This window comes from Pseudorca crassidens, chromosome 5 (assembly GCF_039906515.1).
Source record: "Pseudorca crassidens isolate mPseCra1 chromosome 5, mPseCra1.hap1, whole genome shotgun sequence".
Taxonomy (NCBI): domain Eukaryota; kingdom Metazoa; phylum Chordata; class Mammalia; order Artiodactyla; family Delphinidae; genus Pseudorca; species Pseudorca crassidens.
Genome location: NC_090300.1, coordinates 89,154,707 through 89,181,083, shown reverse-complemented (window position 1 = coordinate 89,181,083; position 26,377 = coordinate 89,154,707). Strand labels below are relative to the sequence as shown.

Here is a 26,377-nt window from a genome sequence, read left to right as displayed (position 1 = left end):
CTGGTGGGAATGTCCATCCACACTCACCTCCTCCAACCCAAAGCCTGCATGTCCTTGGGAGTCCCCAGACGAGACTGTTTATTCCTTGGACACTTCCTTGATGGACCTGCCCATGTCTCTTTTGGTTAGTTTATAAACTCCCACGGCACTGAGAATCTGAATGGTACAATCTAACTCTTGATGTATATGAATCTTTATTTATATATATCTCTAGTTGTTAGATATGAAAGCTCACCAAGAGCTGAAATAACTTCCTCCATTTCTTGCATACACTGCTCAGTTTTGAGTGAAATGTAGATGCTTACTGAAGAGAGCAAATCTAATTCAGTTGGGTTGACGTCACCCGGGACAAACAAGATGTACATTTTCTCCATCACACCAGCAATTTCTGTGAGAATGATGAGGTTAGAGATCCCTTATGGGTAGGGTCGCGTATGAGAAAGGGCCTATGGAGCAAACAGGAGTCCCTCAGGAGTGCCCACAGTCATCAGATGGGGACGTATTTTGAACCACGAACTTTCTTTGGATACAAAGATACAGGGATAGATGGGCATAGTGTCATATGGGATTGGTTATTTCCACAGTAGGCAGAGAGATAATGATTTGCACATGGAGAAAGGGGAAAAAAGGTGAATCAATTCAGATAACAGTAAATGAGCCATGTGCCATTTATGAGGTGTGGATAGGAGAAGGAAAATGCCCCAACTGGCCTTAAATTTCCCCAAAGTGATTTCAGTATCACCCATCCTGGAATTCTCACTTCTTGTAGCATGAGGATTGACATGTTGAGAATTTTCCTGGCCTTTTAGCTGTAATTCTCGATTTGGATAACCTCAGACTAGGCCTAGGCCACAATGTATAAATGTGTAGAAACATTGCCACAATGTAAAGAAGACACAACGGGAAACCAAGAGAAGAGTTTTGTTTTTTTTTTTTAATTATTCCTTCATATTCAAACTTCACAAACAGTGTGAACTTGTACAATACCTCGGAAAGTGAAACTTACAAAAAAAGTGCTGGTAACATTTAAAAAAAAACAACAAAAACCCCAAAAAAACAAACATCATTCTTAGCAACATCAATTACTCTTCCACACAAAACAGAAACCTTGTAAAATTTATTTTCGTATTTTTAAGGCGTAATACTTCCGTATAAAGTATATGCAAGAGATAAAACTTCACAGTATTCCAAAATGTCACAATAATAATAATAATAATATAGTATAATGAAGCGCTACAGTTAATTTTTCTTTTTTTGAATGTTTTTTTCCTGTTTAAATAACAAATACAAGTCACAGGTAAATATACGTGAGAAAAATACGAGGCTAATATTAAATGGCAGGTAAGGATACTGTCACTGTAAGAAAAAACTGGCAGGATGTGTGTATTTAGTCTATATTTTAAAGCACTTGATAGAAAAGGCGTATGCAAGGTTTTTCAAAACAAATTTTTTGTTTGTTTGTTTGATAACTGACAACAATTTAAGAGTATAATGAGAAAAAAAAAGGAACAAACTCCCTCTCAAAACTATTGACCTGCTCATCCCAAACCACGTGTATATATTGATGGTGGATGGGTGTGTGTTCATGTCTCCATGGGTTTGTACGGTACACAGACTGATACAAGCAGTGTCCCTTGCCCACCTGCAAATGTTGGAGGTTACAGTCTCTGCAGTCATCGAGCTCAGATTCCTCATGGGAAATTATTCTTTCAATTTAAAGCTCTCTTTTTCCTTGCCTCTCCCTCTTTCCAAACTCTTCCCCAATACCCAGGTCTTCAGTCTGAAAAGACAATCTGGTTAGAAAAGTTGCCCTCCACTTAAAATTCACTGGGAAATAGAAACTGCGTAAACAGTGACACCCACACAGACACTGAAAATACCACTTGGACGAATGAATATGTTTGTGCATGTGTGGTGTGTGTGTGTGTGTGTGTGTGTGTGTGTGTGTGTACAGTAGCAATTGCAAAAAAGGGACCATATTCCTTTCCATACTAAGATACAATGTGATAAGAAACATTTCTGTGCAGGGAATAGGGCTTCTTTGAATCTTATCACAACACTGTGGCGGGAAGATCAGGAAACGGGTTCACCTTTCAGCAGTCACCACAGTAAACTTCATTGAGAACACGCATGCCCAGCTCTCTGGTCTGTGCGCATGTGTGTGTTAACAGCTAGCCATTCAGCCAACAGATAACAGAAAGACAGCAGATAGCAAAACACGTCAATAAGGTGCTCAAAGAAAAGAGTGGCACCCATTCCTTGAATGGATGGCCACATTAAGGTGCTTCAAAAAAGTTTTTTTTTTTTTTTCACTTTTATTTCAAACATTAAGAGAGTACTGATTTGCACATGGTAGATCTGAGTCAGGCCAAGGGTTTTGAGATTTCTGACATCTTCCACTGAAAAGGGCTTTCGCTGTAGTTGTTTTGTTCAGTTTGTTGTGGGTCACTTGAGTTTTAAAAAATTTAACAGCCAAAAACTGAAATCAAATCAACATGACTAAAAGAAACAGGTGAAATGGTATAGAACATTACTGCATTCCCATTGGATCAAGATGGTTTCGCCCATTTTTCCTCTTTCACTAATACTGTTCCTTTTTTTCTTTGTTACAATCCATTCCTTGTGAACATACAGAAATGACCAAAGTCACTGCAAGTGGCTGTTTTTATTTTTTGTGATCTGTTGCAAGAGTCCAACCTTGTTTCCTCTGCTGCTGTTTGTGTAGCATCTGGTTTTGTAATGAAAGCATCTGGATTTGTTATGTGCATGTGTGTATATATGCACATATACACACCTATACATGTATAATATATACACTATATATATATAGGGATATATATAGGAAGTGTGTATACATTTATACATAATATAGTGTATATCGTTTCAACTGGAGATAAACTGAACTGGGTTCAGACACTAGCACATGTTTATCTGTCCCCTGCCCCCTCTGTACATTTTAAACAGTCTGGAGCTTTTATTTATTTATTTTTAAAGTGCACTTTTAATGCAGAATAACTGTACTCCACTGATTCCTTGGAAAACATTTTTGATGAGAAAATATCTGACGGTTCGCAGCCCCCAGCAAGAGAAGCCCGGGTCTGGTCGTGCCAGGGGCTGACGTGGCAGTGCCAGGCTTGTGCCAGAGTGATTACTGAGCGTTCTGGACTCTGGGCACCTCAGCAGCAGCAGCGCCTTATGAGAAGGCAGAGATAGAAGAGGAAGGAGGAAGGAAAGCTCAGATGAGGAAGGATGAGTTTGCGGTGTGTTCCGAGTCGGAAGCGTTAACTTCGTGTGGATTGTGCAGTTCCTGCTTGGCTTCGGCTCAGAGATGCCATCTAGTCCCCTCCCCACCAACCGACACCAGCCGCCTCACGCCCTGCACGCTCCAGCATCGCCCAGGCGTCCCCGCTCCCGAGGCTGACTTCTGGGTCAGCTCCCCGTGGGGATGTGAGTGCCAGCGTCCAGTAGGAATAAGGCACCAGAGAAATCAAAATGTTACAAAAAGATGCAAAACCCCGTTTCAAAGAGCCTCTCCCATTGCTCCATTAAAATATTGCATGTGATACCATTCGTGTGTAAAGTGTGTCATATGCAGTCTCTGAAAGGAACTGGAGGCCCTTCAGCACCAGAGATCTTTAGGGATGCACCCTCTGTCAAAACACACCCACTCTCCCCACTCCCACGCCCACCCCATGCCACACGCAAAAGCACCAAAGTGGGAGAACAAGGCTGCGTGCCATTTCTCACCTCATTTTTGATAAAGATCAAAGAAGTGTACGAAATAAAATTTTCAGGAATTGCTCTAAAATTAAATGGGTTTTGGCTGTCATGTACCCGGTTACTTGATGCTCTAAATGTCCAAAGAGTATGATGAAGGGGTGGAAGTATTTGTGTTAATGTTTGGGGGAACGTGCTAAACAAAAATTACTTCCTAAATGACACCCAAGTCCTCTACTAACACTTCAACCTCCCCTATTTTTTAAACATTGTATAAAAGGAAGAGGTTCATCTAACTATAAAAGGAAAAAAATGAAGGCACAAGATTTTATTCGGTCCCACAATCCTTAAGAAAAATGGTGTTGTGCAAGTGTGTGCGTGTGTGTGTGTGTGTGTGTGTGTACGTGCACACACAAGTGAGATGGGAGACCAAGGGCCATTGGGGCAGTCGTCCAAGGGAAGCTGGAAATGGAGAACAAGAGAGAATTTCGAGACAGAGAGAAGAAAGGAGAGAGGAAGAAACTGAGGCCTCTCTTCAGCTTTCTGTCATAGACAGTCTCAAGATTTGGCTGCTTTAGGGTCCAGAACGGAATTCATTTGTCTTGGTCTAGAAAGTGCTCCCAGTTAAATATCTCCAGTTAATCATGTTACAGCTTTTGGTGTTTCCCTTTTCCCTTCCCTCCAGCCAAATGATTTTTTTTTTTTAAATCACAGTTTTAAAAATTATTTTTTCAATCTTGAAAAAATATGGAAAAGCTATTGAACAGCCTTAGGGCACTCTGCCTCTCCATCTTCACAGTGAATAGATGGATGGATAATCCACACAGCCAGAGATGAGGCAGGCAAGCTCCCTTGTGCTAGAGGGTCCCTTGCCCCACCTTCCCCAGGGCTGGGGGTGCCTTCACAGCACCCACAGCTGTTTCTTTCAATTGGATCCTTCCTCCCCCCACCCCATCCACGGAAGGTGGGCTGCCGAGAGAAGCAAAGCCAGTCTAGAGATCGATGGTAACAAGGAGGTCTTAGAAGCCGAGGATGGAGGTGATGAGGGGGCATCTCTGCCCAAGCAGGTCAGCACTGCTCTCTCGGCAGCCTCCCCTCAGGATGGGAAGCGTGGCTGCCCGCTGAGAAGTTGAAGCCCCGCTCACATGGACTTCATGAGACCTCAACTCTCAGGCTCACCACCTTTATGCCTCTGTTGCATCAGAGCTGGCCCCCAGTCCTTAAGAAGGCAGTGATCCAAGACAGAGAGGCAGAGTCAACCGGCTGTGTCATACAAAAAAAAAGGGCTACGGACAGTGGGATTTCAGAAAGAAATTTAACTTTGGTTTTCCAACTTTTTCAAACCGTAAAAATTAAAGCAGGTCTTCAGTGGCTTCGATCATCTGACAGCTGTTACATTTTTTCTCATTTGGCAAGGCTAAGGCAGGGGGTGGGGGGAAGAGAAAAGGGGTTTCCCATAATTGGTCGAAGACACAGGGTGGTAAAATGCTTCCACACTTAAACTCACAGTCCAGTGTTTTTGACATTTCATAAATAGCTTTTTTTTTTTCTCTAAAAAAAGAATAAAACAAGAACAATCCCTTTACTTACTCATCTGAAACAAAATAAACAGCAGTGGGTACAAACTTCTTCTTGTAACAATTACAAAAAACAACAATATAATCCCAACTTTTAACACGCATCTTGAATCAGTTATTTTTTTTTTAACCTCAAAACTGCAGCATATCCTTAAGGGCAAACTTTTCGATTAGTTTTTTTCTTTTTTTTTTTTTAAATAATGTCTTCACCAAAAAAACAGTCTTGTACCAATAAAATGCATTCAAAAATAGAAAATATTACACAACAAAAATATGTATCCTTCCTTTCCAAAAAAGATTCTTCACAAAAAAATGTAGAAAAAATTCCAACAATTTTTTTCCTCTCCTAAACATTAACTTTCAGTCTAGGGCACGATTATTTATTGATTTAAATGTCTGCTTTTGCATAAAACATGGAAGATGCAAAACAATTACTGTATTAGGTTTGTGAAGTTATGTCCACTCCCACCCCAACTCTAAAACAAAACAAAACCAGAAAAACCCAGCAAACATTAAACAAAAGATACAGCTGGTTGACTAGAAAAAATCTCTCTCTTTCCTTCCACTGTGCCTTTGTATGGGTTACTGGCTCTGTTGGTATCTGGGAATGCTCAAGAAGGGAGATCAGTTTGGAGTCAAGAGGTACTTTAGCATTAGCTGATGTTCTGAGGAGTCATTTACAGTCTCCCATGTTGTGGGTTTATCTGCTGCAAATCCTCAGGGAGAAAAGAAACATGAGGATGAGCAGAGGACTAAACTGTGTCCACGTGTGTACTGTACAAATACCTCTATACAAGCCAGTTTCTCCATCATAGCACATTTTTCTTCCCCCTTACAGTGGAGCTCAAGCGTCGGATCAACGGTACCGGAGAGCTCCAGTGGTATGCGGAAGGCTGGGGCTATTTCCTCTGTAGTCACCACGCCCACATTTAACCAGTTTGGGCACTAATTGGAACAATAACGAGATCTCAAATCTCAAAGCAATGCCCTGTTTTCCCCATCCTCATTGAACCCAGGTATCTTCTCCATTTCAGTATTGCAGCTGAAACATATATTTTTCTTATTTGATGGTACTCCTCTTTTGAGTGGGATGTATTACGTATGTGTATCCAGTACAAACAGATTTTTTTTTCCCCAAGTTTTTTTTCCCTGTTGCTTATTTGGTTGCTGGTTTTTTCTTTGTGGTTTTTGTTCTGTTTTGTTTCTGATTTTTTAAACAGTGAAATATGTCCAATTTTATTTCCAGTGCATTAAACAAATTTTAAATTAAAAGAAGAAATAAAACTTTTCCCCCATCCTTCTAAAGGAAATGACCCACAAAAGTACAATATAATAAAATCAGGCATTGCCAAAAATAGCGTGATGTGCAACCTCAATTACATCAAAGAAAAACAAACAGACAAACAAGACTTATAAAACATAAGCATGAAGGAGCCAAGACTATAATCCCAACTATGGTATGATTGGCAAGCACTGGTTAAAAAATAGGTAAGGCTACTCTTAGATTTCTAACTCAACATAGTTAACCACTGCTCTTCTGTCTTTTCCTTCAACTCTTAATCTTTCACTCACTAGTTCTTTATATCTTTAAAATGAACAAAATTTTTTTATATTTTTGGTCTACAGTAGAATTACATATTAATAATATAATAAAAGGGTATTTCATTAACAGGTTGGTACTGCATCTATGTGGGAAAAATAGAAAAAAAGCACTCAAAGAGACATTGCAAATGGACACTATTCTTATAAAAATAACCACAAATACGATAGAAATTATAATCAGGGTAACAGATTCAACTGAAAACAGGTGGAAAAAGATATATTTTGGGTAATACAAACTCCTGACAAGCTATGCCCTAGAATTACAGCCTCCAAACCTTTCCTGTGATTTCCACCTTTCCATAGGATCACTCAAAATTCAAATGGAAATGGAAACAAAATGAAAATAAAGTGGACAGGTGGTTGAGCCAGCCAGAGCTTCCAAGTTATCTTAGTTGACTGGTCAAGACCAGCTGGACAGCATTTGAGAAACTGGGAGGCCACAGGGGAGCCACTGATGGTATTTGTTTTTAATATTGGAGGAGTTTCCAGCCCACTGATACAGAGAGAAACCAAGGAACCAAATAATTCTTCTGGTACCATATAATATATGAGATGAAATATAATTCCGATAGAGGGGATATGAGGGTGAGGTGGGAAAGAGAAGTGAGAGGAGAAATAGGCAAACTTTGGGCACCACCTCCCTTTGTTTTCTTCAGCACATTGGTTTCCTTCTTTCTGAGCATCCTTTAGGATTCGCTCTGGGCCCCAATGTCCTCTGAGCAAATATGTGTCAACACAGTTCTTGACATGACATCTATGCTTACTGGCTTTCCTAAGGGCTCGATGGCTCTGGAGGCTCCCTGCCCCCCACCCCCCACCCCATGCCCTTGATGAAGCAGAGAAGGGGTGTGAAGTTGTAATGACAGAGGCCCTTTCCATTAACCATTCCTGCCTGATGGTTAATTCACACCGATGGTCCAGTGTGGGAAAAAAAAATAAGAAGGAAAAGAATTGGTAAAAGTTGAGCTTGGTAATCAACAAGTGTGAAGTTTTCTTTCAGGAAAAAAAAAAAAAAAAGAAGACGAAGAAGACAAAGAAATGACATCAGTCAGGAAATACTGCTTTTGGTTTCTTTGAACTATCCTTGGTTTTTCTCTCATTCAGTTGCTCCAGTTTAAAGTTTAGAATCTAGTGCAAATATCATCACATCACAGCATTCCGGGAGCAATACACTATCCCTTCATCCTAGGTGAATACTATCCCTTCAGACCTCCTCAGAAGACTGGGGGCAATGATCCAGAAAAGCGTTAACTGAACAGATTATTAACCTAGTACTCGCTACAACAAGAAAGGCACTATCACAAGAGATCAGCCTCAGCATCTTCCTTGCCGTGGGCATGGATGTTTTAACCACTCCAGCAACTACAATGAAACCCAGACTGTGGCTTTTCCAGTACTTGAACTCACTGGCCAGTTATCTGACTCTCCCACTGGCCATTGCTGTTGGCTCCGGCCGTGCAGAGAGCACTGACCGGCTCTGTGTCCATGCTCCCCCACATTTCACCAGTGATCCTTGTTTGGTTCTAAATGATTTAGCTCACTCTCTTCCATGGAAGTTTCTTTCTCTCCATCAGTCTCCAGGTCATGACTCTATTATAAAGACAGTTTACAGTGTCAAGTACTAGCGCTTATCTATTTTTTCCTAGTTTTTTAAACCTCTAACCAAACCCTAAGTCATAAAGACAATTCAGTAGCTCCTTTAACAAGAAGTCTCCTGTAAATATCACTGTGAACAGAATGAAAACCAAAGTATCATCCCTTGACCACCAAAGCATATCCCTTGAGCCTGTTGTATTACTTTTGTCTGCAAGAGAGGAGGTGGGGCTCTGGAAAGGAAAATCTTTGGTGACAGAACTGGAGTGGGTATGCAAGTTTCAAGGAAGAAGTTATTTTCCAAAAGCCTCAAGAGAAGTATCCTAGGGCAGTTAATGTGAAGATATTTTAAAAGGTCAATTACTTCTTTCTGTAACTTTGGTTTGGTGCAGTCGGTATCTTCTCAGTGCTTACCCAATACACATCTCTAAGTACCTGTAAAGAGCTCTGAATTTAGAGTTTCTTATTTGAAAGGGAGATAATACTTTGAGTGCTGGAGGGACTGCTTACATTAGTTCTGAAAGCTCTAAATGGAGTTTTTCTGCCTAGCAAGGCTGACAGCTTCCTTACAAATTTTTTAACTTGGAAAAGTAGACTTGGATGGATGCTAAGGAGAGAGAAAGAGATAGGTATCAATGTAATCTTAAGAAAGGCCGCAACCGAGAGTTCTCCAAATTGATGCCCCAACATGTGATAGTGATCAGAGAAATTCCACATTACCCACTGATATGGGTTGTGACCCTTTCTTACTGAACCAGAATCTTCAAAGCTGTCACCTTGGATTCTGGACGAGTCCTTCGGCATATTCACTCTCCTGTTATTATTTCCTACACGATCTATTGCTTTTCCTGTGGTGAAAGATTCTTTTATTAATACTCACTAAAGAGCTGTCAAATTCTAATTACTTCTAAGATTTAAAAAGGCAATAAAAATAAATCCAATAAAGAAAAATTGAAAGAAAAAGCAACAACTTCAAAACTAGGCTTTTAGGCACTGTTAAGGTCTTCTGCTTTATAAAGGATAGTCTCTGATGGAGCAGCTAGTAAGTAGGTTCTGATTAATCCTCCGACCCTTCCTCCAATTTCAAAGTTGGCCTAGCTTGTTTCAGATAAACCTTTCACCTCACTGGTTTTCAATGTTTATTGCACTGTTCCCTTACTGTCATCTTAAAGGATTTTACCACATGCATGGCCTTCCTCTTTGGTTAGCCTGATCTGGGTTTCACCCAGCGATGAAAAAGCATGCTCAGGCTGAAAGGATACCTCCAATACGGACAAGGTGAGGTTTTTCTGAAAGGAGGCCCTAGCTCGGGCCAAGGCGAAGACTTTCCGGTCACCTCGGTTGGCTTCCTCACCATCGCAACTCTTACTGAAAGCTTAGTTGGAGACAACATTGGGCAAACTTCTCCTTAAACGTCTTCAATTTACAGTACTAACTCAGCTTCTTTATAATAAAAAAACAGATCCTATCAGCATGGCAGTTTCTAGGCCTGATCAAGAGTTGGCAGATTCCACAGATTTTTACCAACTCTGCTAAGACCAAGCATGACGGAAATAACCCTCCATTTTTGTGGTGCTTCTAGTTTCAAAACTTGCCTCTTTCTTTCCCATACCTCACACACTCTCTCCCGGCACAAGTAAATACATTTCAGTAGTGCAATGCAGTGCAGTCATATTTATTTAGTGCAAAAAAAAAAAAAAAAAAAAAAAAAGCCCTATTACAGCCCCAAGCTCAACCCTAAACAGCTCTTACTAAAAGTTACCAGTGCCACAAAATTGGGAAATTCAGTCCTTACCTCACACTTCTGTGAGTCATCTCTTTCGTTGTCCCTGTTTGGTTCAGCTCAAAGGAAGGAAACAGCTAGCATACGCCTAGGCATTATTCTGTAAAATGTTAAGCCAATAGGCAAAAAATAAAGGGAAGGAGTTGACTTGAAACCAAGGGTAGTATTTAGAAGAGGAAAATAGCTATTTAATGCAAAGATCAGTAGTGGTTTTTACTGAATGCTTTTCATCATGTCAAATGGCTCCGATGCTAAAGGGAATGGGTACAGAAAAAGATAAAGCTTTCCTGTTTCCCAAAACACGGTCCTAAATTTAACAGTGCTGGGTTCTTAGTTTTGAATAGTGCAATCAGCTATTCCTCGAGGGCTTTGGGCAGCAGCCACCTTACCTAACATAAATAGGGACACTAAGAGCACTCCCTTTTTCACATTGACCTTCTCTCTTGCCTCATTCCTCTCCTATCCATTTTTTCTGACTACACATAAATACAGATCTACATACACATACACAGAAATTCTCAAGGCCCCTCTCAGGATGATAGATTGAAAATTGGTACAAATAGCTCAATGACACACACACACAAAGTACAATTATTAAATATAAAAGTGAATTATTACACCAAAATTAAGGGTCTGCATTGTACCTCTTCTTGTATTATTCTGTAAGAAAAAACATTCATAACGGGATGTCTCATGGAGCTTACTTTTTGCTTAAGATTAATCTGGACTTAGTTTGGGATATGGCAGTACTAAGTGATTTTGGAGAGATGCCTTGCATTTGATCATCCTCCAGAATCATTCTCTCCAGTTTGCCCGGGTCCCCACCCTCCAAGTGTAAATCTGCTTGTATGCACATACCACATGCATGCTGGAAGTCTCAGGAGGATCAATATGTAGTTTAGAATAGATTACAGAAACATTCGTGGGGTCAGCACACTCAAATTCCTTTGGAACACTACGTCATCACAGAGTTTCTCGATTCTATCAACTTCTTGCCTTTGTTTGCCACGATGAGGATTACCAAGAGACTCTGCTTTCATTTACTCTGAAAACCACAGTCCTTTTAACGATAGTGCAAAAAACCAAATTTAGATATATGAAAGTTACCCTTAATTTATATCTCAGTAGGCCCCTCGGGAAAACGTAATCACTGGGACCAAAGAAGGAGTTTAATTGCTGACAATGCTTTTGATAATCCTCTCTTACAAATCTACATATAGATGGTTCCAAATCAAAGTCTGTGCCCAGGAGAGCAGAAGCAGAGTAACTCACCTTATTTTTCAAAGAACCCTCTGGAAGTGAACATACACTAATCACTTTAGTCTATGTCTAAAGCTTGTATTAAATTTGAACCATTATTTTATTGTCCATTATCTCTCTGCATAAGCCCCGGAGAGCAGGTTAGTAATGGGAGCAGTCAAGGGTTTCTATAATTTCTCTATATGGTTTTGATAGCATTAAGAGAAGTCTTGGGCTTTCCTGGTGGCGCAGTGGTTGAGGGTCTGCCTGCCAATGCAGGGGACACAGGTTCGAGCCCTGGTCTGGGAAGATCCCACATGCCGCGGAGCAACTAGGCCCGTGAGCCACAACTACTGAGCCTGTGCGTCTGGAGCTTGTACTCCGCAACAAGAGAGGCCGCGATAGTGAGAGGCCCGCGCACCGCGATGAAGAGTGGCCCCCGCTTGCCACAACTAGAGAAAGCCCTCGCACAGAAACGAAGACCCAACACAGCCAAAAAATAAATAAATAAAAAAAAGAGAAGTCTTAAATCACAAAGAAGTGAGGTTATTTTACTAATTCTTAGGCCTATAATAGTGAGAATGGGCAAAAATGGCAAAGGGCGAGTGGTGCTGACTTTTCCTGCTAACCCTGAGAACTGGCTTTAGGAATCCAGAACTGTATCAAATTTAGTCCCATCACATTGTCCTGTTTCCCCTCTTTGCTTTTCCTCTGTTCACTTAATTGAAATTACAGTTATTTTAAAGATTCAGCTAAGAATGCAAATTATAGCATAAAAAACAGGTTATAAAAAGGTTGTCAGGCTATCTGTAAATTGAATTGAGTTGAACACAGTATGCTTTCAAATGAAGCACTACAATTTCCTCTTTTTTTTAAAGTTTCTAATTTGGTTTTTCTTTCTTTTGTGGTGGTGAGAGTACGGATGGGTGAAGTACTGGCAATGCCAATCTCCCTCTGTGACTGTCACCTCCAGTGCCAGGTTGGGGAGATGACAGGCAAGGGAGGAGCGGTGTTTCACCATTTAAGACCTCATGAACACATGCAATTTTGAAATGAAGAGAACAGAAGTCTGAACAATTATAGCAATCCACAGATCAACTGATTCTGGCATTTTAGTAGTATCCTTTCTTTTTCTTTTCTGGTGATTCTGTCCTATATCAATAAGAAACATCCAAAGAGGATTTTCATTACATTGGTCTATCCTCAGCCTTATTTCAAAAATTTGAGGAGACAATAAGGATTTGTAGTGTGAAATTTCATGAACTTCATCTGCAGTCAATTCCCGTCCTTAGGCCTCATACCTGTAAAGTTTAGGTAAATGGGGTTTCTTTTTCAAGGAATAGCTTTTATTTTAACTATTCTACCCTCAAAGTGCAGAGAGACTCTTTCTCCTCAAAGCTCTCACATTCTACTCGAAAAGGAAGATAAGATTTTCATGGAGAATAGACTCCTTAATGATAGAATGGAAGGCTTTTCATTCCAAGAGGGAAAAGAGTAAGGTAAGGGTGGGCAGTGATTTGACTGACGCCTATGGCCATGGACAGTATCAAATTAAAGAATCAAAATTTTTTACTGCCTTGAGAAGAAAGAGATAAAAGGGAAACAAACAAACCAACAAACAAACTTCACTAAAATACACATTCCTCCAGCTTCAGGTTTCTAAAAAGTAATAATTATGCTTAAATCAAGGTTTACAGATAGCAAACAACTGTTTTAATGTGTAAAAGTATTATCCCTTTGCTTTACTATGTTAGTTTCACTTTCTTTGAAGGAATTGTATCCGTGCACACTTGTCCTAAAGTCCAGTGCAGAAAATAACCTGGTTTGCTACCAGCCTCAATCTCAGAATATTTCCTAAGCTCTATCTGCAAATCCTAAAACTATATATCTGTAAAATGAGATGCAGAGCTTCTGAAATGCATTGTGGGGGTGGGGCCGGGGTAGGAAGCAAGCTTTTTATGGAGGCAAAGAAAGAAATCCCTTCCTGTCCTCCCAAATGTATACTGTAATGTTTCTGACCGTTATATTGCTGCATTACTTACCATTAGGGCTACCGATGTTAGCTTAGAAAAGCAGGAGGCTCGAAAGTAACAAGAAATTCACATCCTGGACTCTCCTGAATATTAAACAGGATTTCAACATTAATCTAGACTAATGCAGAGGCTGTGGTGAGAAATCTGGGGTCTCAGGGTTGGAGCTTTTCTTGGAGCACTAGAAGGAACGAAGTCAAGAAGGCATCCTGGAGGAATCTTTGTGATAAACTGGACCAAATGGGACCTTCCAGAACCAGATCCACTCCTCCTCCATATTATACTTTAAATGATGGCATTTAGGATTTAAAAGAGAGTCTTTTGTTCTTTCAGAAGTCAATGCCTGAGGAGAGGAATACTTTAGATGAAGAGTACTTTAAAAAAAAAAAAAGATAGAGGGAGTCAGAATGGACAAAGAAAGAGAAGGAGATAAGAATGATGGGGAGAACATGCTAAGTGAAGATGACAGTCCTAAGCAACATACACACTGACTTTAAGAAGCGTTGGTTTCCTACTAGATGTGGGACTCAGGGAGGTTTTTGAACCTCTTCTTTATTTCATTGCTCTCTATGGCGTGAGATGTTAAAAATTGGTTTGATTAAGGTAAAACCTGCGTCAAGCCTCAAATCAAATTAAAACTACATTTCTGACATTAATGTTCCTTCTGTTTGTCAATGGGTAAAGCAAGAAATGAAAGCATACCCCTGTGTGCTCAAAATCAGGTAGTGCTCTAGATGCCACAGAATGGTCCACCCAAGAGCCGAGAGCCAAAGCAGTATCACAGTAAGAGTGCTGGACTGGGAGTCAGGAAAGACTGTGTTACAGAGTTGTTCAGATTGCGTCATAAGCATCCTGTAAAGGGGGAGACCCAGAAATGTATGAGTCTTTTGGACAATGCTCTGGCAACCAGACAGTTGTAACTCACTGAAGTGAGATCTAGCATGATGACCAAATTACATGGTGAATGCTTACTTACTGGGCTCTTCAAATATCTGTTCTGCCCTATTATTATTTTATTTAAGCACATATTAAGTTTATGTTTAAAAATATGTGGTTGCAAAATAGACACTTTAGAAACTTTATGGATCTTTTCATCCCTTAGTAAATTATTGCTTAAAGTTCTAAACCAATCAACAATTATTTGTTTTTCAAAAACATGACGTGAAAAAAATTCTTCCTGATTATCTCCTGTGATGCCTTTGAGTAGAAGTGGATTTACCTGTTTCAGAAGAGCTCACTAGGGCTTGAGCAGGTATCAAAATTATTCTGAAATGTTACTCCTTTCATTAAATTTCTCTAAGTCAATTACCTGTATGTCATTTGGCTAAATATTAGTAGGAGTTGAGTCATCACTGATGATTTTTTTTCTCCCTCAGAAATGGTCTACTCATATCAGGAATTTGAACACTGTGGTATTTAAAAAAAGAGAGAGAAAAAAAAAAACAGAAAATATTTTCCCCTTTGTCTTTGGCCAAATGTGAAGGTGAAAATAATTTGTGACCTCAGCTAGTACGGCTGACATTTAAAACTGTGACTCAGGTCCTCCCACTCTCAAAAGAATATTGATAACTTTTAAAACCTGAAGGTACAGTGAAGACATGCTTCACTCTGCCTACGGGTCTCATGCTGATGAACTCACTCATGTCAGTGCTCTTTCACCACATAAAGCTCAAAGAAGGACATTCACAACGGAGTTGGGGGAAGAGAGGGAAATGAGCCCTCAGATGTCATGATGATTAGAGTTCTTAAGGCAGTGAGGAGAGGAAGAGGTAATTTAAAGTCTTAGAGAGAAACAAGAAATAAAGAGAATGGATGAGGAGAAGGAAAGAGGAAAATAGTGAAGTTGATACAATTTGGGTATTAAGTGATCACTGGAAAAGGAACAGCTCACCTCACCCTCAATTCACTATGGTGTTGGTCTAGTAGAAATATATTTAGTTGAAAACTTTGGAGAAACAGATGGATATTTTTGCTTTTAGACTCAATACTAGCCCCTTCCATGCAGATTAGAGCAGGTAGTTCCTTAATGAGTACCGCAAGTAGAGGGCAAGGAGGGGAGTTGGATGAGGGGAGTTGGATAAGGGGAGGGGGGAGGGCTTGTTGGAGGGGCACAGCAGAATGGGGTGGGATTTGAAAACAAAAATCGACTGGAAAAGATGAAAGGAAGGAATTGGTGTTATTCACACTGAGAAGCCTTAATGGTGGTTCAGTGTGGGAAGGGTTCTCACGCTGAGTATGATGAACAGCTGTTTTCATCCTGTCCTGAATGTAGAACTGGTCCAGGCACCCAGGATGAATGTAAAGTTTATCCATCAGCGGGGTTTTCCAGGCATTGGGTTGAGTGGCTGAGGGAAGCTGAAGGAGCTCTTTATCTAAAAATACTATTTGAAAAAATTTCTTGAGAGGAAGACAGGATGCCTGATTTCTGACGTTTCCGTGATGGCCTGGGTAGAGAAGAAAGGCACCAAGTTCCCACCTTAACAGACAAATGTAGATATTGAGGGCTAGATACCCAAGAACCACTATTTTATGGATTCTGCAGACTAAAAAATGAACTATAATTTTCTGAGTTCTAGTTCTATCAGCCTCTGTCATGAAAAAGTTCCTAAATTCTGATTTTATTAAAAAGAATCTCCTAGGAAAATGAACATTATATTGCTAAGCTGCCTCCAGGGAAGCACTGAAGACTAGTTAAAATAACTGTAAGCATACTGAAAACAGAAAGTAGTCAGTAAAGAACTAGTATTAAAAATCAATATTTGAAAATACAGTTGGGACAACTAGGGCTTTAACTGCCTTCTGCTTCTCAGATGAGCAGCCCTTTGAAATGCAGCCTGTAATTGTTGGTCAGATCATACGGAGGTTAAGAGGCCCCTTGGTCATATTTTTAAAAGCAAATATAGACAGTGACAGTCCTAGAGGGGAAAATCACAGATACATTCATATGCACTTCTTTTGTTCTTCAGATATTGAGAGGGTCAGCTAAACAAGATCACTTTGACTATGAACCTCTTTGTGTCGGCCACACCAAAAAAAAATGTTTTCTTAAAAAAAGTTTTCACTTTCCTACATTTGCTAAGTCTGAGCTTAAAAAAAATTCTAAAATCCTGTAAAGACAATACTGAAGCTGATAATATAAAAAGCAAACTAGAGCAGTAATGATTATTATTAAATGCACCAGATTAACTGCAGCAGGTTGGTGATGGGTGATAAATGCAAAGAAATAGTATTTCAATCAACTCATGATCATAGGCAGATTCAAAAGTTAAAATGAATATAATGTAATATATATTTCAATATAGAGTTGTTATATATAATGTGTATGTTCTAGCTTTCAGAAATACTGCAATGTAGTGTACTGTACTTAAGTAAGCATACCTAAATAGTAACTCATATTCTTCCACAAAGTCACTAGTACTGTTAACTAAAAAAAAAAAAAAAAAAAACTCATTTTTTTCCAGTAAAAAGAAATACCTATGGTTACAGTCACAGACTTCTTTTGGATATAGAAAGACAATATACATTTAAAACAATAGTAACAAAAAAAAGATTGCAACTGTAAGTAGCCTTACTTAATTGGGGAGGGGAAAAGTCACCAAAATAGAAGAGGAAAGAAAACGTCCTCTGAATTCTGTAAGTGAGCAGAAATAATCCACATGTCATAAAAAATAAGAAACCGTCTAGTAAAAGAAGGGCGTGGGAGTGAGAAAACTGAATCCGACTGTTTCCAGGCCACCCTTCAAAGTCAGCTATGAGAGCCAGGTCCGTTTGTTCAGAATAGTCCACTAGAGCGCATTCTACTTTAATGCTCGAGATGGGCAAGAGCCATCAGTTCTTAGAGATTACCAAAAACGATTCTTCTGAGAGTCTATTGGTTTGCTAGACACGGTAAACAACCCACTCCTGGAAAGACTTCAGCAAAGGCCACATTGGTTTCAGGAGACACAGCTTGTGATTGATGATGATTCCCTGCAGATGCAGGCAGGATTAGGAAGCTTTAGTTTGGGAGTCAAACTTACAAGTGGGTGGGTGTTTGTGTGCACACACTGGGTTGCATAGAGGAAAGGAATGGAGGCTTTTAAGCCATGGAAGGGCTCAGGCAAAAGTTTGCATGGGCCTTGCCTGCCTGGCCTTTGTGCCCGCTCCTGCACAGGAAACCTGGGTAGAGGGGGTGCCCCACATTGCTGCTCCCTCTTACCTACTTGCCAGTTGAGTACATCTGTTTTACCTTCTTCTGGAGGAAAGCAGCCTGTCACTGTGGGTTTGCTGTGGATCCAACAAGCTGCCTTTGTGTCTCCCAACTCCGAAATGCTACAAAAAGCAACAGAGTGGGCAGGTGACTGCTTCCTGGGAAGGGAGCCACCAGTCTTGAGCACAATGGCGGGAAGAGGCAACAGTATCTACGCACCAGGACCTATGCCTGTGTGTGCTTTGTTTGAGATGCACACATACTCCCAGACCACAGCAAGTACACATGCAAACACGCATGTCCACACACACGTCAGTAAATCCAACAGAAGTGCAGTTCGTTAAGTGCACTCTACTCCACACAAGCATATTCAAGTTTCTCATGAAAGGGGTACATAGAAATTACTGATGGTTGGGCTCCTTCAGAATGCCCTAAAGCCTCATCACAGATAGTGGACAGCACTAATGCACCCAACTAAGGCAACAGAGCAGAAGCAGATACATGAGATATCTGAGACCTTTGACTAACTATAAATTCCAGACTTTATCTTGTTGCCACTAGGGAATACGAATGTGGAACAGTTTTGTACTGAGAGCACCTCACACTGCGTGTGTACATGCATAATGTATACTCATTTACAGACATTTTGGACAGCAGCTGTGACATACTAGATGGGTTAAGTCCCTTTCATTACTAGAATCTACATATAAATTGCAATGATTCTGCTGGGCAACAACAAACTTCTGTTGCAACGGTAGTAGAAACAGATGTCTCCTATGGGGTTAATTTTTTTTTTTTTTTCCTGCCTTGGGTTAGAACCTCATTGAAGCATTTTGAATCAAGGAAACCTCTGAATTTGAAAGAGGGCTAGTTAGGGACTTTTTACACCCTAATTAGGTATCTCAAAAGCCAGGACTCCAATAACTGCGGCTAGATTTTCCCTATGATCTGCAGATCGTGCTCCATCATTGAAGACTTGAAAGTTGTGAGTTTGCATTTAAACAAAGAACCACCAGATAACCCAGATGCTCACTGGAATTGAGAAAAAACAAGTTTAGAGATACACACTGTACAGGAAAAGAAAGCTTTTTGTTGAGATTGTTCTCCCTGTTAAGGAAATGATTCAACCTAGCAGTTTAGGCACCTGTGATCGTGTCTTATGGGACTCGCTCTTTAGCTAATAGGATGTCTATTTTACGTCCAGCCCAGTCCTATGTCACTGAAATAGGATAGGAAATAGCAGCCACTTCCTGAGGGCAGCCAGCTCCTGACAAGTTTGGTGCCTCCCCCTAAAGTCACTGTTTCCATAGTCTTCAGTCATGAATAAGGCTCATTTTTGTAATAATGCAACCATAAAAAAGCAAGAAGTGTCCACGTCTTCACACCCGTCCCATCTATCTTCTGTTCTCTTCCCTGGGCTTTCTGACTTAAGGCAGTAACTCTTTACTATAAGTGGCTTCCTGTGAAAATACCTTAACTGAGGTCGCTTCAGATAAGATTTAGTCTGAAATTATTCAGTTTTTGGAGCAAAGGGCTGGGCCTGAAGAACCCCCGGAAACCAAGCATTTTTGGTCAGCGGTGTGGAAAATGATGTTTCTTGTTTCAACCCAGGGCATTTCTACCCTTCGTTCAGTGAAATACATAGTTCTGAAAAAGAACGCACACTGTGCAGTCCTCATCTTCTACCTCTTCACCCTAAAAAGAATCCAGAGGAACCCTAGTGTTCCATGCCATTTTCTGGGATCTGTTAACGCGCACCACTGACCACCATGGATTTGGTGTCCCAGGAGAAAAAATATTCAGAGACTTACCAAGTTCTCTGGGGTGTTTTGGTCAGGCTAATCATCTTAGCACCTAGTGTTAGAAATGATGCTTTGGGTTAGTAATTTCCAGGCTCTGCGTTTACAGGAACACTGAGTCACCACAGCTTTCCTACTTGGGGAGGTTTAAGCAGTATCAGAAATGGCAACCCTACACAAACAGCTGTTGCGAATCTGAAAATATTCTCTCTGGAGCAAGAGCCCCTCTGTGCCCCTTTTCTGTCTCCATATGTGGCCTGAGCCCCAGGGTAGAGATTGCTTTTGAAAGTTTGCCCCATGTCATCTATTTCCCGGGCACCTAAGAGAACAGCCCCTTTTTTCACGAGAACACAGAAGCGAAAGCAGCTGCTGCCGGACCACCGTGAGGGCGCGTCTAGCCTCGGGGAGCCCGGCTCAGCTCAGGCACCCTCCTCGCACACCGCACACCATGGGGCACTGGGTTGCCCAGCACTTCTGTGGAATCAGGGAGTCGATTGAAATTCTAGTGCACCCTTCCTTTTGTTCGACACCAAGTCCCATGGTTCTGTCTTCAGTGTCCTATTTTTCTCTTTATAAAATTTCTTTCTCTGGGGGACAAAATTGGCCATTTAAATAAAGTTCTTTTATAGTTAGTAAAGAGGTTTCTCAGAGCCAGAAATCACTGAAAAGTCTGTCCACCCTACCCACGGAAAAACCCAAAGCTTTCTCCAAATGCCTCTTGCCAAACCTCCTAGTGATGCGACTGGATGCTTTCTGGCTTCGCATTATTGGTGCTGAATACGTTTCGCAGTCCTGTTCCCTTCGCCAGGGCTCCCGCTACCCTGGACTTCAACTCATGACTATATTATTCTTTCAGAAGATTTCTTTTAAGAGTCAGGTCACAACAGAAAGGGCACTCTCCCTTCTCCTAAATCCCAGGGGCATCTCAGGTGGTGCCTACTCCTCCCTTGCGCCTTCGTTTTGCCTCTTTTTTGCTGCGGCAGCGCACTGGCTGTAGCAGATGCAGACCTGATGTGGTTATCTGATACCTTTGCTGCAGTCACACATACTCTGCTCCCAGCCCCGACTGATTAAATGACATCTTCTAGAACAATAGAGGAAGGCTCCAAAATGGGCATAGCTAGTGGGAATCCTGGCCAGATCTACCTCACTGCCCCCTGTCCTCAGGGCAGCAGGTATTGGGAACATTCTGGGGAGCCACACCGAGGATGCGACGTGACCCTTATTATATGTTCTCTCGGGGCTCTGAGGGATTTTATACGAAGCACACCTCACTTTCAACTTCTGTGCTGAGGGAAAACACTGATGAGGGGCCTGGGCTGGGCACATACTGTTGGTGTGCTTGTATGATGGGGTACAGGTAGGTGAAGGCTTTAGGACTAACATGAAACTTAACACACCCAGAGGAAACCTTTTCTCTTTTCATATCACAATGCACAAATTCTAACTGTTCATGAGTTGGAAGAAGTTTTCTTGGTCCTTACAGAATGTTGAGCTGATACAAAATAAAATCCCTGTGACTTTTAAACACAGCAAATTCAAGTCTTTCCTTCTAAGGCCAGGAGCTACTGTGACCCTCGAGATGCCTAGGAAGAAGGAATGGGCTTCAGCCTGAACAACAGCAGGAAAGTATTCACTACACTTACTCATGGCACAAACAGATTCAGAGCATTAGGAATTTGGGGAAGAAAAAGTCTATAAAACTGTTATTAGAAGCTAAAGTTTACAACTCAAACTGTATAATAAGAAATATTTTGATATAGAGACTTTCGTTTCAGAGTCTTTTTTGGCCTGGCTTGTTTCTCAATCTTTTCCCATGTATAGATTTGTATCAGACCCATATGTCTCAATTCCTTCCTTCTTTTGGGCTCTATTTTACACATTTGGGGCTTTGGGGGGGGGTACAAATTTTGGCATTTATTATATCAATAGGGGAAAACTTGCCCACTCCGCTAAGATGCTACTGATGTTTTAGTGCTAGAAAATTTTATTTTTCATAAACTGTATCTAACTGTCTAGAGATAAACGTTCCCCTTTGACTTTTTCCTTTCCTTTGTCCAGCTAATCCAGTTTTAAGTGATAAATTGCTAAAAAAAAAAAAAAAAAAGAGTACTTTTCCATACCAGTTCTTGTTCCCTGTACTCATCCTAAGAGGTCTTAAATCTGGAACACTTGCTTCCATTTCATCTATTTTTTTTTTTCCTGGCTACTGAAGTTTTTTGTTTTTTGTTTTTTTAAGCACTCATAGCATCCTAGCATAAAGTTCCAAATGTAAGAAGATTGTTGGATTTGAAACTAAAAGAATAAAAGAATCTATGCTCATCTTCTATTCTTGAAGCAAAATGTTTCCCCTTTCCTAAGATGTTGGTGATGATTTAATTTGAAAAGAAGGATTGACAAACTAAAAGCAACTCTATCCTTTTGAAATAGGCACGGACTAGTTTATTTCCTAAAATGTAGGTCAGTTTGGAAGCAGCCCTTTCAGAGGCCAGAACATGGAGTAAGGTCCCACAGCAAGTTCACTGCTCCCCAGCTTAGATCTTCCACTCCAATCTAGCTGCTTCCTTTCTCCAGAGAACAGTCTGTCAACTATTTTGGACTATGAGATGTTTGGGAGGAACAGACACACAGTAAGAAAAAGTCTACTGCTATGCAAACCTAGATAGTCCATATTGTTATAATGATTACATCACCTCACCAGGAATTCTTTGGGAGTCCTCTAACATTTACAAAAAAGAGATACTTCATTTGAAGGGAAAGGATGACTATTAGAGTTTAAACCCAACTGGTATTTTTTTCCCCACGTGTCCTATAACAAAAGGTAAATTTTAACCCAATTGCTTAGTTTTTTACATGGCAAATCAGCACTAAGGCAAATGAGTGTCCCTCAGATTTGACAAGCAGATAGCTAAATGTGGCCCATACCGCCACCCAAGATCACGTTTCTGGAGGTCCTATAACATCTGTCTACTTTGCTAAGGTTTGTGTAAGGCCACTATTCTAAACGAGCTACTGTCCAATAATACAAAATACTTTAAAGTGGCTTTTGGCCTTCTTCCATTTGTAACATATGCTGAGTGATTTCATGTCATTTTCCTCTAGATTAAAAAGATATTTTTTTTAATGTCAATTTCTTCTGTTTTACATCATGGGTTGAATGACTTGTTTTTCAAAATATCAAAATTCTAGGCTATGGTTAATTAACTAATGCTCCCTCTGTTGGTAGTAAGTGGAAATACTGGAGTCTTACTTAAGATAGCTATTTCAAAAAGCAAGAGAAAATGGACTATTTCTTGTTTCTGAAGCTGTTTCCCACTAGCTTTTAAAACAGGTCAATTTTGGACAGATAGTTTTTAGTAGGACTCCTCTTAGAAATCACGATGGGTGATACTTAAAGGTCAATTAATCATCCAAGTCTACATTAAAACTACTAGCAAAATATTTACTGAATGAAGGACCACAGGACCAAATGAAACTCACATATACGCCAGTCCAGTTGCACTAACCCTACTAAACATCACCAAGAACTTATGGAAAAGATACAAGTTAACCAATCCTAAAATGTATGAGTAAAACCACTTTAGTTATTATACAGTTGCTTTCCTTGGAAGATTTCTCCTCATTTGTCACACAGTTTTTGTAAATAAGTTGCTGATAGGAAAATTAAATTAAAATGCACAGTAATTTTGAAACTGAAATACTTTCTTTCCTTCTTTTTTTCTTTTTAAACTGTAGTTTAGTGTTTCTGTTTTGTTTAAAGATTTACCTTTCCCCTTAAGTGTGTTAAAATATGCCCAGCAATGAAATCACCTTTGGAGTTTTCATTAGGTTTAAAAATTCCGATATTTGAGTTGGAATCCCTTTAGGACACTGTCTATCATGGAAAGATCTCTGTTCTGATACCTTGATCAGGACCGAGGAGAGAAATCCAAACTAGGAAGAGAGAGTGGCATCTAAGATGACGCAGTGAATTGGTGGCCTTTTGAATGGTGGATGTTGGCATCTGGGAGATTTTTGTTAGTTTCTTTAAAACCTTACCAACAAGCAAGGGTTAATAAATCATTTAAAGCATAACCATCTTATTTAGCCCTCTCAACCATGGTGGAAACAGAAGGTGATCTTTGAAAGGAAGAAAGTAATTCGGCATCGAGGCATTCTGATCTGCAACAGGCTTCTGATAACGCCGCTCTCTGTAGTTGTGAAGGGTGAGGAGGGACAGTAGAGTTTTGTGAACTGCTCCTCCCGGCTGACCACAAAAGGAAAGAACACTTTTGTCAAGACCTCTAGACTACTAGTGTTTCATCAAAGAAAAAAAAGGTAAAGTCAATAGAAATTCTAGAATCATAAGATCTCAATGAACTTTCAGAGAAGCAAGAAATCTGTTTCTGAAAGATAAAGTCCCTCCCATGAAAAAGAACAGAATTCTAGATGAATCAGTTGAAAAAAATATTCAGTGGAGCAACATAAGCTTGCTAAAAGTCGAAAGACTACATATCAAAATACAAAGCAGCAGTTCAAATTACAGCAGGGATGGGCTGGCCAGAGGCCCTCATCAACCCAGGCAATACTTAAAATAATAAAAATTAAGAAAAATTTAAAAAAATATGAAGAAAATATCCTTCCTCTCTTTCAAATATAACTTTAATTGCCTTTTATTCTTTCTATCTGGAAGCAGTATCGCTAACCTTAACAGTCTTGACTTACCAAAAAATATATATATGTGTGTGAAATAAAATAAAAGAGAAGGGATTGGTGGCAGTGTATGCAAAACCAAAATGAAAAAAAAATTACTTTTAACAATCTCACTTTTTTTGTTTTTTTTTTTACACAAATACTGTTGTAAATATATTAAAAAAATCAGCATTCTATCTGGTAAACGTCACTTTTGCCCCTCTATAAAATTTTGAATTAAAAAAGCCTCAAGAACTTTTTATTATTCCCCCCCCCTCCATTTCTCTTTCTTTTTCTCTTCCACAAGAATATATCCTGACACTTTTTTTTTGTTTGTTTTTGTTTTTTGCAAAGATTGTTGGAAATAATCCTTCTCTTGTACCTAGAAACGTAGGTGCAAACCTCTGATATCTTTGTTTTATCTGCATTCCTGCCTTTCATGAAAGTCCCTCTTGATTGTGCTGAGTCTGGGGCTCAGCGAAGACACTGAATAAATACGATAGCCACTGTTGCTTGATGCTTGTCCAAGTCTTCCTGGCTTCTGCTGAAAGGGGGGGGGCATGGAGGAGGTGGGCCAGGGTGTGTGGACCGAGCAGAATCTGGGGGAGAAGCCTGCCGTCTGCCTTTCCCACACCGCCAAACCCACGCCCCTTCCCACACCCACAGCCCTTGCATGAAATCAGACAACGTTGGGGGTGGAAAACAGCAGGGCCTTTCCTCTGGGTTTTCAACCAGAAAGTGATATTCCCCAGTTTTAACTGGTTACTGTGAAGTCCAAGCGGCCAGAATTGTGAAAATGTCCACTGAAACACTGCAAGCGGTGTACTTAAAGACAGTAGGCCTTTTAGATTTTGTTATATATTTTTGTAGTGCTCTTCACAAGTGAAAAAAGAAAATTTTTTTTTTTTTACTTTTTTTTTTAAAGATTTTTTTGTAAAGAAGGGTTGTATTTAGAGGCCAGTAGCTAGAGATCCAACCAGTGGACCTCCTGAAGCACTACCAGGCCTTAAGGCCACCATCCGAGGGAGACTGGGAGAACTATTATTCCCCTGAGCCTCCGAAATGTAATGTACCAGCAGGCAAAAACAGTTCTTCATGTAGTACAAAATGAAACGAAACAAAAACAAAAACAGAAAGTAAAAACGAAACCAAAACATTTCTTAAATTCTAGTGCCATAGCTTTTTTTCGTTTGTTTCTTTTTTGTTGTTTTGTTTTGTTCATAAGAAAGAGAGAAAGATACTACTTATCCGTCAGACACATGCATCCTCATGTGGTCGTTGAACTGCTCGATTTGGTCAAACTTTGCTGGACAGACGGAGCAGACGTAGGTGGTCCCCTCCGTGCAGGCCACCACCCCTGGGGGGCCAGCTCGGGCCCCTGGGGGTGTGCCTGCGGGAGGGGTCCCATTGCTGGCACTGTGCAGGGCCACGTGTCGCTCCAGGAGGGTCTTGTGGGAGAACTTCTTTTTGCAGATGTAGCACTCATAGGACTTCTCGCCCCGGTGGAGGCGCATGTGCACGTTGAGGGAACTCTTCTGGGTGAAGCGCTTGTTGCAGATACTACACTGGTACGCCCTCACTCCCGTGTGTGTCACCATGTGCTTGATAAGGTAATCCTTTAAGGAGAAGGAGCGCCAACAGATGCTGCATTGGTGGGGCTTCTCACCTGTTCACGTGGGAAGAGACAGCAAGCGGGACAGAGCGAGACACAGCGAGGGAGGGAGAATGAGAGACAGAAAAACAAGACAACAGAAAACAAAAACAAAAACATTAAAAAAAAAATCTGATTGGTTAACGGATCACCCCTGATTGGAAAGATCCAGTCCTTCCTGGCCTCTCATGTTCTGAGAAAACTTGCTTTAAGGTGCTGCCAGGACAGTCTAGAGTTTTCCATGTCCCCATGCCAGAAAATGTCTCTCTTGGAAAGCTACTCGACATTCTCCAGTAAAAGTCTTCCAAGGTCATTCTGTGGAGAGAAGGGAGTGCTACTTTATAGGGGTCATTTTCAGTGCCATCATTCGGGGATTTAACTGTGTGTTTGCCATTTGCATTATCAAACAAATATAAGAAATAAAAGAGAGAAAAGTTCTTTGGAGACATGGGGTCTCTAGAATCTTTGGGAACTAAGGTTGGTGGTCACACAGCTTGGCTCTTTGGGGACAGTCTCCATTTCTGGT

At 40.5% G+C, this 26,377-nt stretch overlaps 1 protein-coding gene across 16 annotated transcripts in view; it reads right to left on the bottom strand.

Moving 5' to 3' along the window:
* Window positions 1-2,285: 2,285 nt before the first annotated feature.
* ZBTB20 (zinc finger and BTB domain containing 20) overlaps window positions 2,286-26,377 on the bottom strand; it is an 816,172-nt gene continuing 792,080 nt past the window's right edge. For all 16 annotated transcript variants that reach the window (XM_067738834.1, XM_067738832.1, XM_067738848.1 and 13 more), the window contains one exon: window positions 2,286-25,866. In XM_067738834.1, the coding sequence (XP_067594935.1) occupies window positions 25,445-25,866 (422 nt within the window). In that variant the 3' untranslated portion in view covers window positions 2,286-25,444. The remainder of the gene's footprint in view (window positions 25,867-26,377) is intronic.